This window comes from Pipistrellus hanaki, assembly GCF_964339955.1.
Source record: "Pipistrellus hanaki genome assembly, chromosome: 9".
Classification (NCBI taxonomy): domain Eukaryota; kingdom Metazoa; phylum Chordata; class Mammalia; order Chiroptera; family Vespertilionidae; genus Pipistrellus; species Pipistrellus hanaki.
Genome location: NC_140511.1, coordinates 26,460,974 through 26,475,895, shown reverse-complemented (window position 1 = coordinate 26,475,895; position 14,922 = coordinate 26,460,974). Strand labels below are relative to the sequence as shown.

The 14,922-nt window shown below is 47.6% G+C and overlaps 1 protein-coding gene across 4 annotated transcripts in view; it reads left to right on the top strand.

Moving 5' to 3' along the window:
* AMOTL1 (angiomotin like 1) overlaps window positions 1-14,922 on the top strand; it is a 124,841-nt gene that overhangs the window by 65,990 nt on the left and 43,929 nt on the right. For 3 of the 4 annotated variants that reach the window (XM_084895371.1, XM_084895374.1, XM_084895372.1), the window contains 2 exons: window positions 1,566-1,715; window positions 7,983-8,916. In XM_084895371.1, the coding sequence (XP_084751497.1) occupies window positions 1,566-1,715; window positions 7,983-8,916 (1,084 nt within the window). Of the gene's footprint in view, window positions 1-1,565; window positions 1,716-4,388; window positions 4,414-7,982; window positions 8,917-14,922 lie in introns of those variants that run through there. The other variant, XM_084895373.1, reaches the window with a different exon arrangement.

Below are 14,922 nucleotides of genomic sequence, written 5' to 3'. Positions count from 1 at the left end.
ACATTGGAGTCATGTGAGGAGCTTTATAAAATACCAATGCGTGGGCTCTGTCCCCAGAGGTCTGATTGAACAGGTCTGAGTGAGGCATGGGTACTAGGCTTTTAAAAATCCCAGGTCATTCTAACGCATCGCCACGGTTGTACCTTGCCCGTCTGCAATTTTCCACCAACATTTTCCACCGGCCTGAAGGGGAAGCCTGGTCAGGATCTGCCTTTGGATCTGGGCCATCATGATTCCTAATTTTAGCCCTAGGCTTTTGGATTTATAGATGGAGGGGACGAGGCCCAGGGCAGCCCACGCAGGTTGGCTAAAAGGAGAACACTGACAGGTAGCCGCCACACGCATTGGAGCTGTAATTTTAGACTTATGGTCATCTACTCTCTCGTTCATACGTGGTTCATTTTCATTCTTAAGGTGAAAGTCACAAACAACATTATTTATTTTTATCTTTATGGGATAAATATTCTACTTGTAACACTTGTTTTCCCTCCAGTCCAAACATGCCTGTGATGCATGTGAGCACACATACACGTATGTCATGAGGAAAGGAAACTGAGAAAGACGAGGAGTACGCTCCCATCTGTGGCCTCAGAATAATGTTCTTTACTATGAGCTTTGGCTCCGTGGGAAAGGGGTAGAGAGCAAACCTAGCACTACATTTCAAATTACTAGTCTGAAGTGACTGCTGAGAAACATTTTTCTGATGATAGAACTATCTTTTAGGCAAGGACTTTCATTTTTAAAAAAATAGCAGGACGCTTTCCCCCAGAGAAAACGAAGTTCCTTTGCCAAAAAGAGCCATGAGCTGGGCGTCCACACCAGGAAACCAGTGCCGAGAGAGGACGGCGGGCCCCTCCTGCTGCGTGTTCCCACACCGTTGTCTGTGGGGTATCCGTGTCCTGGCAGAGGCATCTCGTGTCCAGTGACTGTGGATTGAACACAGTGTCACGTTTAATCAGAGCAGGAAGCACATCCCGCTCTGTGTGAGAAGCAGATCGACTGGAGCAAAAGACCAGGGCTTGGTAGAGGGCCAGAACCCACAGGATGGTGCCCCGCTGCCATGGGGGGCTCCAGAAACAGGAGAGTAGGGCGAGTGCTGTGTCCTGGGCTGGGACGCACTCCTGCCAACACACGGCGAGAAGACCACCCCTCCCTCTCTGTCCTCTATATTCCCAGAGTCCGCAGCTCTCCCCACCCCAGAGCTCCTTTCCCGGCCTCTCCTTCGCCCGGTCCGGTCCCCTCCTGGCCTGTTCAGAGCTCAGCGACTTGTCCACGGTCACAGGGGACTCGGATCCTGCCTGCAGTGCCGCCGTTGTGTGCAAGCGTCCGAGCCTCCGCTCGGCGTGTCTTGAAGATTGCTGTTTGGCTTTGTGGGTCCTTTGGTGGGTGGCCGGGTGAGGAGTGATCATTCTGAATAGTAACTCTGGAATTTTATGAATCAAAAAGGCAGAGCTCCCTCTGCACGTTGAGATGTGGGAGCGTGCCTCGCGGGCTCTGGTGAGTCACACAGGGGGGGAGAGGAGGGCTTGGCGCTAACGGACACTTGGCTTTTTTCTCCCCCGCAGGCCCCCCTCCTGCGTGTTACAGTCCCAGTAGCCCCGCCCAGATTCTAGAAGACCCCAGCTACTTCTTCCCAGACTTCCCGCTCTGCTCCGGGAGGCATGAAGCGCCTGCTCTGACGGTGGAGGCTGGCGGTACCATCAGGGAGAAAGTTGGTGAGTTCTTTGACTGGCACTTGTGGTGGAAACACAAAAGGATTGTAGGTGTCTCGTTTTTTAGCGCTTTTGCATAATTCCCCCCGCCCCCTGTGCTCATTTAAAAAAATCAGCATGCGGTATTATTGGTTGTCTCTTTATTGGCAGGTGCCTTATTTTTAATGTTTGTGCTATGGGTGTTAATAGACTATCTTACTACCCTGTTTCCCCGAAAATAAGACAGTGTCTTATATTAATTTTTTCTCCCAAAGTTGCTCTAGGTCTTATTTTCAGGGGATGTCTTATCTTTTCATGCGCTAGGTCTTATTTTCGGAGGATGTCTTATTTTCAGGGAAACACGGTATAACTTGTGATTCACCAGAGAGAGAGAGTTCCTAGGTAGGTAGGAACTTAAGAATGATACCATTTATTCCCTAAATTTTCTCTAATTCCTAAATACATTTTCGGTACTCCTTCCTAGAATCTTTCCTTCTTTATTTCTTTCTACTTCACTTTAATCTTTTTGCAAATAACTCAGAAGTTCAGAAGAAATTCAGAACTATAGTAGGGAAGGAACTGTCTCCTTTGTAAAAACTTCCTGCCTATTTTTGAGGACTTTTCAGGAAAAACGAAGAGGGAATTTTTATTTTTAAATATATAAATATATTTTATTGATTTCAGAGAAGAAGGGAGAAGGAGAGATAGAAACATCAATGAGAAAAAAAGAATCATTGATTGGCTGCCTTCTGCACGCCCCCCACTGGGGAATGGGCCCGCAACCCAGGCATGTGTCCTTGACCGGAATCCAACCAGGGACCCTTCAGTCTGCAGGCTGGCGCTCTATCCACTGAGTCAAACCAGCGAGGGCAGTGGTCGGCAAATTCATTAGTCAACGGAGCCAAATATCAACAGTACGACAATTGAAATTTCTTTTGAGAGCCAAATTTTTTAAACTCAAACTTCTTCTAATGCCATTTCTTCAAAATAGACTCGCCCAAGGCCGTGGTATTTTGTGAAAGAGCCACACTCAAGGGGCCAAAGAGTTTGCCGACCACTGAGCTAGAGCATATAAGGGAATTTTTCAAACCACTTTAGGGAAGCATCTCAGGGCCCAAATGTGCTTAGAAAAGAGAATGTAATAGTTTTCATGCCTGGTGAAACTCTATTCCTTTTATTATTCAGAAAAAAAAAAATCATTCTCCTCTGGAAAATACTTTTTTATTTTAATAGAATTTTTATTCATTTTATTAAAAAATGATTTTTATTTGATACTGCTTGTTCCAGTAAGCCTTTCAGATCAGTTATCCTGAGGGTAAGGGCATCCTTTTTACTCTCCTGCTCCCGCCTCTGTCAGGAAGCCTGAATACAGCAGGTTTCAGCCTGTCTTTGCTTAGTGAGTGTAACCCAGTTCAACCCACACTGATCACACTTTCCGTGGGTCGTTAACCACTTACTACGACGATTATTTGGCCATTCATCTTGCGTGGAACTTCCATGATCTGTTTTTACTGGTTAACATGTTTGCTGTTGAACTTCAGGTTTCTATTTCAGTTGTAGTTACCTGAAGGGAAGGGCTAAGTTTGAATGTACTCCACGTGCAATCCTCTGGGGCAGATAGGAAGTCTGCCCATTTTTACAGGGGAGAGAGGTTCAGAGAAGCCAAGTAATTTTTCTGAGGTCCCAGGGGAGGTTCTGGGGAGATGGTCAGTGTTGAGCTTCCTGAAGGCTTTCTATGGATCAGAGCAGTGTTCTAGGCGCTGGCGATGCAGCGTGTGAATTCAGCAAATAAACTCCCCACCCTCTGGTGCTTGGGTCTAGTAGAGGAAGACAGGTCATACCTACAGTGTGGACTGAAAGGAGAAGAGGCCAGAGGCTAGAGGTATTTGGAGGCTCCTCAGGACATCTAAGCCACTGGTCAGGAGAGCCAGACCTGAGGAGTGGCTGAGGGCATGGGAGCTAGGTCACACAGTCTTTGCTATTGCAGGGACACTAAAGATGTTATCTGCTGTCACCTTTTCTCATGTTTTAATATCAAAGAGAATAAGTGGTATATAATCCTTGCCAATAGAAGACAGTAAACCCAATGGAAGGTGTCTATGTGTGTACTCATGTAAATGTGGGAGTATACGTATATTTACATATTTACTGGTAGCCCTGTGCACAAGTAGCTTGCTGCTGCTTGCCTCAGCTGGCCACCCGCCCACCACCCCTGGTAGCTCTCTGCTGCTTGTAGCTCGCTGCCACGCCTCCACCTGCTGCCACGCCCTCCAATAGCTCTCTACCACTTGTAGATTGGTTGTGATGTTATGGCATACGGATAATTAGCATATTCCTCTCTCATTATATAGATAAGCATATTACACCACTTTTTTTTTTTTCTTCTCTCATTTCACTGTGGGCAAAGAAAACCTAGCTTGGCAGTTGATTAAATGGTGGGAGCAAAGGAGACAGAAGGTCAGAAGTAAATCTAAAATGTCTACCAGGATGACTCATACGAGGATGCCATTTATAGGTTAAAAAAGAAAAAGGCAACCTTGGGAAAGAAAGACGGTTTGGGGAGATGACGTGGTCTATGTATATATAGAAACGCAGAGCCATTATTGCATGGCATTGTAGAACTGAAGGTTGCTTAGAGATGAACTCCTTCATCTTCTTCAGTTTGAAGGTGAGGCTGTTGAGGTAGGAGAGAGGAAGTGATTTGCTCAGGGCCATGCCAGTAGTGAGTGGTACAAATGTTACTATCACAATGCTACATGATGTCTTCAATATACTACTTACTAGTACTGCTGTGAAATGGGTTAAATTATATAAGGTTTCCCACACTTTTAATAATTATAAAGGCAGTGTTTATTAAACTACATTTCGTTTTTTAAATTGATCTATAAGCTGTTCAAGTGTGTATACATTTTTTTGACACCGTGTGTGTATATGTGTGTATTTAATCTTTACCCAAGGATATACTTTCATTGATTTGTAGAGAGAGAGAGGAATGGAGAGGGAGAGAGAAAGAGAGCGTGAAATATCAATCTGTTGCCTTTTGTACACACCCTGACCAGGGATTGAACCCACAGCCTACGTATGTGCCCTGATTAAGAATCAAGCCCACAACTTTTTGGAATGGGACAAGGCTCCAATCAATTGAGCCACCCAGCCAGGGCTAAATTTTATATTTCATGGAGCTTGTGTAAGTATCTTTTTACTGGTTAAATGTTTGATCCCCCTCACTGGGTTGTGTGCTAGGGAGACCCAAATAAGAAGGCATGATCCTTACCTTCGGGAGTTAGAGTCTGTGTAGGTAAATAATTGCCCTCTCCTGTGATCACTGATCTACTGAGATCTGTGCCAATGGAGCAGACATTGGAGGAGTGCTCTGGCCTGCGGGGCTGCAGCAGGAAAGGACTTCCTCAGAAAGTAGCTCGGAGCTATCCCATGCTGCATGGCTAGGAATCCCCAGGAGGACATGGTGGCATGTGTCTTTCTAGGCAGAGGGACAAATGTGAGCAAAGGCTCTGAGGCCAGAGAGAGCCAGCATGTCTGGGGTCTCTATGTTCTTAGGTGCGTTAGAGCTTAAACTCCAAGGAGTTGCCAGTGAGGATGGGGTGGTGGTGGCCTGAAATGTTATTGGAAGGTAAGGCAGCCCCCCCCTACACCAAGCATGTCAAACTCAAAGGCTAACAGGCCAAATAAACAAGGTTTAAGTTTATGTAGGCCACAAAAAACAAAAGCTTCAATTTTCATAGAAACGTAGGTTTATTTCGATAGAGACATGCTGAATACAAAAGGCTGAATGAAATAAATGAGTCATCATTAACATAAGAGAACATTTTAATAAAAATTAATATTTTTTTCTTGAACATGAACTTACCAGACACTGAATAATTGCACAAATTAATAAGCATAACACACACCTATTTTTCTTGTTCTTTGAAAGTGAAATATTTCCTGTTGTGCACACCAAGCAAGTCAGTCCAAAAATAATGATGTGGCAATCAACTGCTAAAATATTCGCTGCTAGTATTAATGGAGAGAAATGGTGTGCCTGCATGTAAGGTGCGAAACAGAAATGAATGCAACACGATTATAGTAATCAGTCAATAGCAAACGTTGTAGTTTGTTATTAATAATTCTATATAATAAAAGCATAATATGCTAAATGTCCGACCGTTCCATTAGTTGTTATGATGCACCCTAACCACCAGGCGGCAGACTGACCAGTAGGTTAGCTTGTTGCTTGGGTCTGGCGGATTGGGATTGGGCAAGATGGGCTGGACACGCCCCCTAACCCTCCCATGGTCCCTCCCGGGCCAGCCAACCTCCCACAGTCCCTCCCCAGCTGGCTAGCTCCTATTGGCCCGATCTGAACTGGGAGAGAGAATCCCGATTAGCCCCGATTGCCAGCCAGGCCGAGGGACCTCACCGAACACTGGGCCTCTAGTTATAAATAACAGGATATTGTAAAAATTAAGTTATGAAATTTTTATTAAAATGTTTCTCATATTCCATTATATTGTCTGGGTCGCAAAAATATTCGTTGCGGGCCTCGAATTTGACATGCTTGCACTACACCATGTTATAGAATTTCAGTTTTACCCTGTAAGTAGTTACTGAGGAATTTTGTGTGGAGCATTCATGTGATTAGGTTTTCCTAGTGGAACAATCTTCCAGGGTAGCGTGGGAGACAGGTTGCTGGCTGAGGGGCTGGTTTGGAAATGGGAATGAGTCCAGTGTCGGAGAAATAGATGAGCAGGCTGTTGGAATGAATTGGTCTGGGGATGAGACGCCAAGGGCTTATAAGTGTGGAGTGCACACAGATCTTGTGCAATAAATCAGATCCTGGTTCAGTCTTTTCCTACCTCTGTGACCTCTGAGATTTACCTTTTCTAAACCTCTCTCCTTATCTGTAAGACTGGGGGAATTAATATCTGCCTCATATGGAACAAATGCGTATTCGGAGAGAATGTAGTGCAATGGCGTATCATATGCACTTTAAAATGGTTCTTGTGGTTGTTATTGTGGTTATTATGAATCAACTTGGAGATTGGCATGGGAATAGTTGGGAGGGTTATTTTGGGGGTAGAATTGATAAGCAGTCACTGACTAGGTGTTGGGGGTAAGGGAGAGGAAGGAATTTTGGAAATCTCTCAGGTTTCTCGTTTGGCAAAAATCAGACAAAACAGGGATGCAGGGGGTTGGGTGGGTGGGTAGGCCTCTCGGGGTGAGGGGGACATGTGGAGTTTGAAGGACTCATGGACCACTGGCTGGCACTTGTAGGTATATGGGTCATGAGTCAGTCGTTGAAGATGATCGGTGGATGTGATGACCCCGAGATTCTGCTGAGTGAGGGTGGAAGAGCACCGAGGGCAGAGCTGTGGGAAATCCCGGAATAGAGGGGCAGGTGGGGAAAAGGCAGGCCGGGAAGGAGTGGGCAGAGAGGCCCGAGCCAGGACCTGGGTGCCGCATTAGGCGAGCATTTCAGGAAGTGAGCGATCACCCTGCCAGATGCGTCAGGAGGGTTGGTTGTGTCGTGTGAGAGCTGGAAAATTCTCGCTGGGCTCTTGGTTAGTAGTCAGAGCAGGAGGGAGGGCAGAGCCTGGAGCATTTGGAAAGTGGAGACAGCAAGCATCCATTGCTTACTGAGAACAGCTAAGAGAACAGGGAGGAGAGAGGCAGGGTGTTAGAGGTACATGCAGGGAAGGCCATGGGAAGGACTCTTCTTTTTGTTTGGTTTTGGTTTCGGGTTTTTGCTTGTATTTTTAAAAAATATATTTTATTGATTTTTCACAGAGAGAAAGAGAGAGGGATAGAGAGTCAGAAACATCAATGAGAGAGAATCATCGATCAGCCGCCTCTTGCACACCTCCCACTGGGGATGTGCCCACAACCAAGGCACGTGCCCTTGACAGGAATTGAACCTGGGACCCTTCAGTCCACAGGCCGATGCTCCATCCACCGAGCCAAACCAGCTAGGGCTGCTTGTATTTTTTTAAGATGGAAAAGACGTGGCACGTTTATATGAAGAGGAGAGGGGGCATGAGGGAGATTCAAGGAAAGGGTGAAGGACGGAGCAAGTCCTAGGAGGAAGCAGGAGGCCAGAGAAGGGAGAGTGTTAGAGACACTTAGAATTGGAGAAGCACTTCCATGAGCAAACTGCAGGGTACACGGAGGCGGTGGTGGACTTAAAACCTCGTTACATGCTGCTCCCGTTGGCATGTCATTTGCCACACCCTAGCAGACCTATGTTGCTGTGGAATAGCCTGAAAACCTTTTTCTCCTGTGCTTCCCTTACAGTCGAGGATCCTCTCTGTAACTTCCACGCCCCGAGCTTCCTGAGGATCTCAGAGGTGGAAATGAGAGGTTCCGAGGATGCGGCCGCTGGAACAGTATTGCAGCGGCTGATCCAGGAACAGCTGCGCTATGGCACCCCGACCGAGAACATGAACCTGCTGGCCATCCAGCACCAGGCCACCGGGAGCGCAGGACCAGCCCACCCGACAACCGGCTTTTCTTCCTCGGAGAACCTCGCCCAAGAAGACCCACAAATGGTCTACCAGTCGGCGCGCCAGGAGCCGCAGGGTCAAGAGCACCAGGTGGACAATACGGTGATGGAGAAGCAGGTCCGGTCCATGCAGCCTCAGCAGAACAGCGAGGAGCTGCCCACCTACGAGGAGGCCAAGGCGCAGTCCCAGTTCTTCCGGGGGCAGCCGCCGCCGCAGCAGCAGCCTCCGCCGCCGCAGGGGCCCGTGGGCCACGGCTACTACATGGCGGGGGGCGCCAGCCAGAAGGCCCGGACTGAGGGGAGGCCCACGGTGAGCCGGGCCAACAGCGGGCAGGCGCATAAGGACGAGGCGCTGAAGGAACTGAAGCAGGGCCACGTCCGCTCGCTCAGCGAGAGGATCATGCAGCTGTCGCTGGAGAAGAACGGCGTGAAGCAGCACCTCCCTGGCTCGGGGAGTGGCAAGGGGTTCAAGGCGGGCGGGGGCCCCTCCCCAGCCCAGCCTGCAGGTAAAGTGCTGGACCCCCGGGGCCCTCCCCCCGAGTACCCCTTCAAGCCCAAGCAGATGATGTCCCCGGTCAGCAAGACCCAGGAGCACGGGCTTTTCTACAGCGACCAGCACCCTGGCATGGTCCACGAGATGGTCAAGCCTTACCCCGCTCCGCAGCCCGCCAGAACGGAAGTGGCCGTCCTGAGGTACCAGCCGCCCCCGGAGTACGGGGTAACCAGGTGATTATCAAGCCTAGCCCTTTCCCTCGGCTTCTCAAAGCCCAGCAATCATGAGTGTTTTTTTTTTAGCATTTGTCGTTTTCAAGGCATGTTAGGTTTTTGTCATCAGGGTTTGTTTGTTGTGTGTTTTTGTTTTTCTCTTATGCGTATTATTATTATTATTTTTTAAACATATATTTTATTGATTTTTTTTTTTACAGAGAGAAAGAGAGACGGATAGAGAGTTAGAAACATCAATGAGAGAGAATCATCCATCAGCTGCCTCTTGCACACCCCCTACTGGTGATGTGCCCGCAACCAAGGTACATGCCCTTGACCGGAATCGAACCCGGGACCCTTCAGTCCATAGGATGACACTCTACCACTGAGCCAAACGGGTTTCGGTCTCTTATGCATATTATTGAATAAGCCAATTTGGGGCCAAACTGTCGAGTGGAACAGATCCGAGGGCAGTTGGGGATTTACGAGGTTAGAGGAGGAGCCTGCGTTGCTGGCCGTCCTTGGGCGCTCTGCCTGGTGGCCAGGCAAAGCAGAAATTTTCCTGGCTGGCTCTGTGGAGAGCGGCCAAGCTCCTGGAACATATTATTACTATGGGTTTCATGGGGTGTTTCTTCACTGTAGGTTTTAAAGGAAAATGTAGTCTAAGTGCTTGGAACGGTGGAGTTAAAGGGACCGTAGAAATCATATCGCCCTATCCCCGTATTCAACAGATGACAAGCTAAAGCCTGGAGAGATTAATGAATTTCCACAGGGCACACTCCGAGGCAGCTGGAGCTCGGATCGAGTGTCCTGATCGCCCAAGTCCTTTCCCTCCATTGCCCTCAGTCGCTCTTCTGACTGGCGGGTGGAGTCAGCAACACTTCCCGAGAGTGTGTCCTGTGCAGCCCTGGCTCGGAGATAAGGATATGGTCCTTCCTGGTGAGGACCCACAGCGCTGTCTCCAGGGAGACCGGCATCGGAGCACATCATTGCAGGGTGCTGTTTCAGGACAGGAGTGTGAGAGAGGGCTAGGATGACTCACAACCAGAGGGTGTGAGGACAGTGCCACAGGGACGTGACATCTGAGTTGGGTCTTCAGGGATTAATCAGAGTTGAAGGTTAGAGGTGAAGGAGCAGGATGTACTATGCAGGGGGATTATCGCTTCTTCAGCCAGTGTAGGAGGTTTTGTCTGAATTGAGCTGCCGTCCTGAAGAGCACTGGTGGGATAGGGTATGGTAAGAGGTCGTAAGAGGTGGAAGAAGAGGTGTTTGGATGTGGAAGTTGAGGCCAGTGGGTGAAGGTCTTTTAAGTGTCATACTCAGAAGTGTAGAATGTATCCATAAACAATTGTGGTTTTGGCCCTAGCCTGTTTGGCTCAGTGGATAGAGTGTTGGTCTGCGGACTAAAGGGTCCCAGGTTTGATTTCGGCCAAGAGCACATGCCCTGGTTTCAGGCTTGATCCCCCTCCCCCCAGGGGGCGTGAAGGAGGCAGCCAATCAATGATTCTCTCTCATCACTGATGTTTCTATCTCTCTCTCTCTCTCTCTCCTTCCTTCTCTGAAATCAATGAAAAAAAATATAACTAAAAAAATTGTGGTTTTGTTTGTGTTTTTTAAAATATATTTTTATTTATTTCAGAAATGAAGGGAGGGGGAGAGAGAGAGAGAGAGAGAGAGAGAGAGAGAGAGAGAGAGAGAGAGAAAGAGAGAGAGAAACAGAAACATTAATGATGAGAGAGAATCATTGATCAGCTGCCTCCTGCATGTCCCCTGCTGGGGATCAAGCCCACAACCCCCAGCATGTGCACTGACTGGGAATCGAACTGTGACCTCTTAGTTCATAGGTTGATGCTCAACCACTGAGCCACATCAGCTGGGCCATAAACAATTATTCGTAAGTAGAGACTATGCTGGTGTTTAATAAAAAGGCTGACTTCAATGGCAGTAAGGGCAAATTGGAGGGAAGAGAGAATGGAGGCCGTGAGGACCTCCAGGGACTGTTTCAATAGCCCAGATAAGAAATGGTGAGGGTGGCATAGGTTTGAGACCATGTTCTAGAGGGTGGTTGGCAAACTGCGGCTCGCAAGCCACATGTGGCTCTTTCACAAAATACCATGACCTGGGCCAGTCTATTTTGAAGAAGTGGCGTTAGAAGAGGTTTAAGTTTAAAAAGTTTGGCTCTCAAAAGAAATTTCAATCGTTGTACTGTTGATATTTGGCTCTGTTGACTAATGAGTGTGCTGACCATTGGTCTAGGGGAGCATGACATGCTAAGGGAGGAGGGGAAATTGAATGGACAGGATTTAGGGATTGCCCAGGTATGGACGTTGAGGAATAGGGCAGTTGAAAATGAGGTGATTGGCAGTCGCTCAGGAGGGAAATTGCCAGCATTTAGATGTTGCTGACTTTGCCTGAAGAGAGAGAGCATGGGGCATGAAGAGAGAAGGCAAGCGGCCACGGCCTGTTTATTGGACAGTCTCCATTCTCACAAAGGACTTATTTATCTATTTCTAAGTCGAATGGGCTGAGGTTTCTCCTTGCGACTGCAGTGGTGGTGTGCGGGCATACCTCGGTCTACATCTCCTGAAAGGGAGTCACTGGCCTTGGCAGAGAGAGAGCTGGCCTGCCGTCCACTCACCGCCCAGCTGCTGACCCCTCCCCCCCAGAGGTCGGGAAAGCCAGCTGTGCAGCTGTGTGCCAACACACAGACTCATGACAGGTGCCCAACCCCTTCCTAGTGTGGGCACAGTCTGACCCCACTGGGGAATCCAGGATGGGGCTCCGGGCTCCTGCTCTTACCGTTTCTCAGCTCCTTAGCCAAAGGAGAAATTTAAACTCAAAAACGATCAAGTTTGAAGAGGAAAATAAAGCAATTTTCACATCTCTGGTGTTTGTACCACATCGGTTTACCGTAGCTGCTTAAAATAACGCATGGTGTTTGAGCCCATTAGAACGGTATCGGAGTTTGGTTCGGGACAGTTCACATTTTCCCCTGAGTGTTTTAACTCAACCTCTAGAGCTCGACAGAAGGTGAAAATATCCCCAAGTGAAGTCTCCTTCCTTCCCTTTGGAGTTACTGTTTGTTAACAAGGCGATTGGCAATGCATAAAGTGGACTGTTTTGCTTTTTCTTTACTTGGCAGTAGGTGTGATATAAGGTGGAGGCATAGTAAGAGGAGGAGGAAAGCACTTCTTGGAACTCTACCCCTTATTTGTGGAAAGTGTCCTTTGCCTCAAGCTTGTGACGTCAGAAAGAAGAAGTGTAGGAGGGATCTGAGCCAATTGCCAGACTTGGCAACCGGATTGACATGACATCAAAATGTCCCGGGAGACGTAACAGACAGGCCATTGAGGCCGGGCCCCAGCACCACAAGGCCCCTTTGTGAGCCTGGCCACGGCCAGCCAGCGTGGCTCCGGCGGCCAGCCTTGGCTGAAGGGGTAAACAAAGCTGCCTCCACACCATTTCTGCTTCACTGGCCTTCGCTGTGGCCTGAGCTCCAGGGGCTGGATCTGACACTCGGCACTGAGTGACGTACAAGTCATCTTTGACCTAAAAGACGAGCATGATGCTCCCTTGTCACGGACACGTACCCTTCTGCTTACAGGGTTTTCTGTTTGTCATTAATGGAGATGGTTTAGAAAGCTGCAGGCTATTGGGTCCATGCACCATAGATGCCTGGCAGAGGAGAGGCCTCGGAGTGAGGTCGCTGGGCCCATTTCCTTGCCTGGAGCTGCAGAAATGGACCCTGTAGGTTGCACATACTTATTCTCTCACCCGCTCTGAGCTGCTGAAGATGGAGATGTGTGGTGGATTGTTGTAAAGCGCGTTAGGCTCCCGTGGTGGGAAGCACCATGGAGGGACCACTAGTGCAGGCCTCGCGCACACCTCGGCTGTTGTTGTGGGTGAGCTCGTGGGGCTGGTGACGTGGAGACTGAGGCGAGCTCACCTTGCTGAGGTCGCTGGTGGGGCCCCGGGACCATGAGCCGACATGGATAGGGCTCCGATTTGTTCCTGTACCCTCTTCCCTTTCCTGCCTCTTGAAAGCGGAAATGGGTAGGACTGAAGACAGGCTGAGAACGGGACAGGTTGTGTTTGGAGATTTGTCTTTAAATAAAAATAAAAAAAGGCAAGCATTTGCATATTGATTCTGACCCGCTTTGTGAAGATAGAGCACTTCCAAGGTGATGAGTTGGCTCAGTCGTCATGCCCGCTGTGCCGCTAACGAAAGTGAATGCATGAATGAACGTCGGCGGATGGTCTGATTTTTATCCAAGCAGTTTGGAGTAGTTAGTCAAATGCGTGTTTATTTCCCCAAAAAAATCTGTTCATATTTCCAAAGTGGAAACTAAAGATACTAAAAAAAAAAAATCACTTAAAACATCCTATTTTTGTAATATGCCCACTGTTAACTTTTTTCCTATACAAATTAATTTTTTCATATGTTATAATCATAGACTATACTGAGTTTAGTATCTTAGCTTTTGTTGGATAGTATCTTATCATGTTTTTCCACAATGTTTGTTTCCATGACCATCCTCTTATGACTGCATTTCATAAAGCATATAATTTACATCACTTTATGAATAACGAAAGCATCGTCGTGCATATCAAATTTTCCATATTTTGGTTTCAGTCCTTAGGAATCCTTATTTAGAAATGAAATTATTGGGTCAATTGTAATGAACATTTAATAAAAGCCTTTTGATACTGGATAACTGTGCAAAAATATTACAGTGCCTGATCACTGTACTCTGACCAACATGAGGTCAGTACAATCAGAAAAGTTTTGCTAATTAGTATTAACTCCTTATTTTAACTTGCAGTTACCAGCGAGGTTAAATTTGGGGAGGGTCTGTTGCAGTAGTTAGATTGTTCTGATCTGGAGTGTTGGTCCTCTGACACTGGCTCTGATTCCCAGTTTCCAGAACTCCGTTGCTGCCCTCGGCAGGTGGCAGTGGAGCACAGGTGGTGCTGGCCGGAGGCTGCGGTGTGCCGGGCGCCTGGTGTGGGTTATCCTTAACCTTCCCAACTCCTAAGGGGTGCATGCTGTTACTATCCCTGTTTTCACAGGTGGTAAACCTGTGGCTTAGAGCAGTGTTTTTCAACCTTTTTTGGGCAAAGGCACACTTGTTTCATGAAAAAAATCACAAGGCACACCACCATTAGAAAATGTTAAAAAATTTAACTCTGTGCCTATATTGACTATGTATAAAGTAATTCTCTTGAATAGGAATCAAATAAACACAAAGAAAGTATTTTATAATTACTTTATTATGAAATATTAAGTAAACAAAATAGTGAAAAATTATAAAATTCTTGTCTTGTCTGCACCTACGGCACACCACGCAACATCTCGCGGCACACTAGTGTGCCGCGGAACAGCGGTTGAAAAACGCTGGCTAGAGAGAGAGATTGAAGTAACTTAGTCACGGGCAGCAGCTGGGAAGTGCAGGAGCCAGGATGCCCCTGGGTCTGTGTCACACACTGCACCTCCTGTGAGTTCACACCGTATGGACGTGTGTCTACTCTCTGCTGCCATGGACGCAAAGATGGACGTTTTCACTTGGTGTCACCTACCTGGGTGAATTTCTAATCAGGTTTACATATCGCACCTGATGTCCAGCCTGCACTTTGCCTACTTCTGCTTTTTCATTCGTCAGGAAGACCAGAATACCAATTAAGGATTCCAGACTTGCCCGGCCAGCATGGCTAGGTGGGCATCAACCTATGAACCAGGAGGTCACGGCTGCATTCCCAGTCAGGGCACATGCCCAGGTTGAGGGCTTTGATCCCCAGTGTGGGGTGTGCAGGAGGCAGCCAATCAATGATCTCTCGTTGACCTTTATATCTCTCCTCTCCTCTCTCTGAAATCAACAAAAACATTTAATTTAAAAGAAAAAGAAGAGAAAAAGTCACTCCTTTTGGTAAAGAAATCATTTTCTCCTCTCTGAACCTCCCCATTGCCATTTCGCCCTTTCTCTGGGCTAAATCTAGCAGGTTTGATGTACTAGCTGTCTGGAAGCAGAG